Source organism: Branchiostoma belcheri, unplaced genomic scaffold (genome assembly GCF_001625305.1).
Source record: "Branchiostoma belcheri isolate BF01 breed outbred unplaced genomic scaffold, Haploidv18h27 scaffold100, whole genome shotgun sequence".
Lineage (NCBI taxonomy): Eukaryota > Metazoa > Chordata > Leptocardii > Amphioxiformes > Branchiostomatidae > Branchiostoma > Branchiostoma belcheri.
The window spans coordinates 629,626-634,453 of record NW_017802381.1 but is presented as its reverse complement, the minus strand read 5'-3'; the positions used below and the strand labels follow the sequence as shown (position 1 = coordinate 634,453).

Genomic DNA, 4,828 nt, shown 5'->3' with positions numbered 1-4,828 from the left:
GTAGCTTAAGTGATGCTTGACCTAATTAGATGACAATTATGCAAATCACAATCTAATTTACATAATTAATGACAAAAGTCTATAAATCTGCTGCGTTCCATGATAGAACAATTGAAATGGTGGCATATTTAAACAAGAGGAAGAGGAACATTGACAGATATTAATTATGTAAATTGTGACCCAATTTGATTAATTAATAAGAGAAATCTATATGTCTTTCATACTGCACTAGACCTTTTTGGTTTCCACCCTCTGTGGATTACATTGCTTTATGCCCACAAGGATAGCTGGAAAAAACTTTCCTGTTTGTTGAAACAACAGTATCCTTGCGAAATTGGCGAAAGTGGCGCTTAATGCTGCATTAATACTGAAAGTTTTAATACTGGGTTAATGCTGGGTTAACGACTCGGCCAGCCTTCAAACACACATAGATACATCATTCATAATGTACAATGTAGAAAAGGCAATCTTTCTTTTTATTAATATTTGTTACATGTACTGGAGCAACTGCATAACTCTTGTAAAATTTGTGAACCCTGACACAAGACTGCACAAATGTACACGCTAATGTTGTAGGGAATACAGGAAACCTATTCATATCTAGGTTAAAACAACAAGTTACAGACAGGAAGCTGTCAACATTGGTTTTAGTTGAAAAAACGTTTTCTTTGAAATTGTTTGTTGAAAAAACATTAGTGGCCCAGTGCCCCAGCAGAGCGTGCTTTACTTGACAGGTCTGTGGCCCCCAGTGTGAACATCTGGAATTAGCCTGGTTGCCAGACCCATAGCACACTGGACACAAAGTATCTCAGTTTGGCACCCAGGTAAATCTGGAATATGGATAATGTGAATAGGTTTCCCGTAATACCTACAACATTAGCATGTACATTTGTGCAGTCTTGTGTAGTACATTTGTGCATATCGTATCGTAATGCAACAGGAGTTAAAGATTTAAACCCGATATAAGGTCACAAACTTTGTTTTAATCGATAACATAGTTGGTATACTGTACACAATGGCCAGGTCACTAGAAGGAAGTGGTCTGAACGCATTGAGCAGTATCTAATCTTTATAAGCTTTGTGGCTTTAGTCGAGGAGCACGGCGGTATTCTATGAATGACTTTGAGTTTGATGCCTGTAATCTTCTTCATAATGGGTCGTGTGGAGAGGGAATAGAGAAGCCCTGCCATTGAAAGGATAGATTTTCACGACCATATTATGGTCCGATGGGCCCCCACAAGAAAACTAACATAGCCAAACTGCGTCGCCAACCTGAGAAATAACCAGTAAATAACTACTAGTTCAAAAATTGAAGATTGTTAAATTGCAACTAGGATACATATTTTATTTGAATTCTATCCAGGATAAATTGCATTGACAGGATAGACTGGGACGGTTAGGTAGGTCACCCGAGGCTGACCTCAGCCCTGCCAGTCGTACCTCTGGGAACGTCCCCGGAGGACCTGGGCTAATCTATACCACCATCCGGGCTGGTATAGAAAGTCGGGCTGTTTCCTGCTAAAAGTTTGATACGACGGCCCCTCTAACAAGTAAGGCATATATGATAAATGAGTTTCTCTTTGTGGAGGAAGATTAACTTTCTACCAGGCACCATGGATCACTGGAAAAATAGTAGAAAACGGCCAAAATAAAGGGAATAGTATGCCGCTAAAGGGTCAGATAGCCCGCTAGAGAGATACAACTCACCGGGAGGAACCCATTTATCTTACATACCACATACCATCACAACAATTGGCCAGTTTGTGTGATTTTGTAACTTGCAATTGTCTTCAATGTATTGGACATCGCACGCTTCAACAACACTGGCTGCATAGAAGAATAATTTAGTTGAAGGAGTTTTTGCCGTTTTGAAGTTTGGATCACCGCGTATCGGAGGGAAGAAAACAACCTTTCGCGGCCAGACTCCCCAGGCCAATTCTCCTCTTCTTTTTGCCGAATTCTACGATCCGTATTTCCGTAGAAAGACATGGTACAGGCTTGGTGAATAGTCTGTTGCTTCGTTCACTACGATAATCATCTTCACAAAAAACCTACACTATACACACACACAACACCCACCAAAACAATATCACACTGTCGAAGGCATGAGACCTCCGAACTCTAGTTATACATTGTTTATGAAGCAGACCAGATTCCTATTACAGTTAGTAGAACTGTTAGATATTCTCAACACCACCATATGTGTATGTTAACACCACAAACTATGTATGTACATTTTGCCATACGTTATACCTGCTACATCTGTTGCGCAATAAAGTTCTTCTTCTTTGGCGAAGTAAAGTAGTCATACTTTGGACACATATTGACGGCGTTGTGAAAACGCGGTACCTAGGGAGGTCACCGGTCTCATCGAAAATGAAACTTACGCCAACGTTTGGGATGGGGAAAGCATTATGTCTCCACCGATGATAAGGCCACAGCAAGTAAATTTTATGGATGACGTCCTCCGCAGGCTTCAAATCTACATGTAATGCGAGAGGGTGAAAAAACAAGGCGGGACAAAAAAAAAAAAAAAAACAAGATTCCTACATTTTCAAATTTGACATCGCAAACCCTGTTAAACAAGAAATAATTCCTATACTGTGCTAACTTTACTTGCAACTATTGCAACATCCATTTGTCATTGTTTTGATTCAGTGATTAATTTGATTCATATGATTTGATTCGAATGGTTTTGATTCAGTGGAAACATACAAAATGGAGGATGTACATCACTGCATCAACATAAAAGTCAAAATAATGCATTGTGTTGCCTCCTATCTCTTCATGTTTATCTGCCATCCACGTTCCAGCATGGCAAGGCACGCAATTTTACCCATTTTCGGCAGGTTGGCCACTGTCAGAGGGAAACAAAATTTCTTGTTTTTTTTCCCCAAAATCAGGCGAAAATTAATGCGCGCGCTGTGTCCATAAAAATAACTTGCTGTGGTCTAACGCGGTAAAACGTCAAAATATTCTATCAAGAATGCCGGGTATGAATAAAACTAAAAAAAAAAAAAACAAAGGGCATACTACGTGCAAGGAGTTGTTACCATGTACATATCAGCATGGAAGTTTGATCTGATTGAATCTCCTTGATGTCAGTGATAGATACCCTTTGCTAGCGGCGTGCGTGGTGTGGGCGCCTCACCACAAATGTCCAGAAGGATCGGAACGATTAACTTTAGGCCACAGCATGTAAATTTTATGGATGACATCGTCCCCAGATTCCAAATCTAATGCGAGCGGGCGAAAAAAAAACAAGGCGGGCCGAAAAAAACAAGGTTCCTACAATTTGAAATTTTGACTCAATCATTGTACAATGGTTTTGATTCAGTAGGAACATCACATATACACAGCCAGCATCACTTTTATCACTGCATCAAAGTAAGAAACAAAACATCAAATCAGAGCCTTTTCTTGTCTCGATCTCTCACATACTTATCTGCCATCCACCTTCTGGCATGCAAAAAACATCTTTGCCCATTTCGGCATGGTGACCACTGTCAGAAGGCAACAAAATTTCTTTTTTTTCCAAAATCAGGCGAAAATTAATGCGCGCGCTGATGTCATCCATAAAAATTTCTTGCTGTGGCCTTAGTGTAAAACCACCGTGACTGCAGGCGATCTGATCCATCTGATGACAATCATTCTTCGATATGAAGAACGCCGTCTCAAACTTAAAGTAGAGTTCATTATACCCGACTGTTATTCCTGGATAATGCAATTGTGCTTGGGGGTATGCATGAAGACTGGAATGAAAAAAATGGCATTGAGCTTTGTGGAGGATTGAGATGAAAGGGTTCGTAAAATAAAAAGAGAAAGCGTACATCCCCACCCCCAGCCTCAAATGGGATATCCCTTACATGGTCCTTCACTGGAATGCGTGGCATTATCGGCACGACGCATGCGTCAGTGGGGCAGAACGATTATAGTTCTGTGCTGAATATGGTAACATGTCAGGGTTAGAATAGCTGAATCCGATCCTTCAACACCAACGACCTGACACCCATTCTGTATCTACACTAAAGCAATATGGATCGGGAGGTTGTGGAGCTGTTTTCGGAGCCAGGGAAAGGGAAAGGCGTGCGAGCCCGGGCGGCAGGCAGGGGCATCCGGCAGGGAAGTCTTATATTCGCCGAGGACGCCTATATATTCACCCTGGACTTGGAAGAGTCAAAACGGCGTTGCCATTTTTGTTTACAAAAGTAAGTGTAATATCTATTAGCTGTGTTACAACGATATTAGCTGATACATGGTAGTATCTGAAACATTCTCCATCATACTCGTACTCTGGTCCCGTCCTAGAGTGGGCGTCCTAGAGTGGGTGTGTTACAGACCCCAGAGGTTCTCGGTTCCTGTTACGTCACCGATCTTGTGACCTTGGGAAAAGCACTTTGCACGACTTTCCTCGCTCCACCCAGGTGTGAAATGGGTTTCTGACTTCAGTTGGGGAGGTCACTTTAACTTAAGACAGTAGAATGAAAGGGATGGACTCCACCTACCAATACTGTGCCCTTGACACAGTGGATAACAACGTTAACCCACTTCCCATACGGCCTCAAAAATGGGACTACGGGACTACCTTTACGATCTCACTTTACAATCCTTCAAGCGGTGGGTACTGCTTTCCCATGTATGTATGTACATACATAGCGCACATTTGAAGCGTAGATAACTTCTGAGAGGGCGGGAGAGAAGAAAAACATGGGTACTGAAAAAGTGAGAGTACTGTGTGGGTACTCCTGTATTCTCTGTGCCATAACATCTGCGGCAATTTTAAATTATTTGTTCGAGTTCTACCTTCAAATTCGAAGCGAAAAAATAG

At 41.5% G+C, this 4,828-nt stretch overlaps 1 protein-coding gene across 1 annotated transcript in view; it reads left to right on the top strand.

Moving 5' to 3' along the window:
• The first annotated feature begins 3,992 nt into the window (after positions 1 to 3,992).
• Positions 3,993 to 4,828, top strand: part of LOC109473489 (N-lysine methyltransferase SMYD2-like) — an 11,882-nt gene continuing 11,046 nt past the window's right edge. Inside the window, exon 1 of the mRNA XM_019773356.1 lies at positions 3,993 to 4,208. Within this exon, the coding sequence (XP_019628915.1) occupies positions 4,036 to 4,208 (173 nt within the window). The 5' untranslated portion in view covers positions 3,993 to 4,035. The remainder of the gene's footprint in view (positions 4,209 to 4,828) is intronic.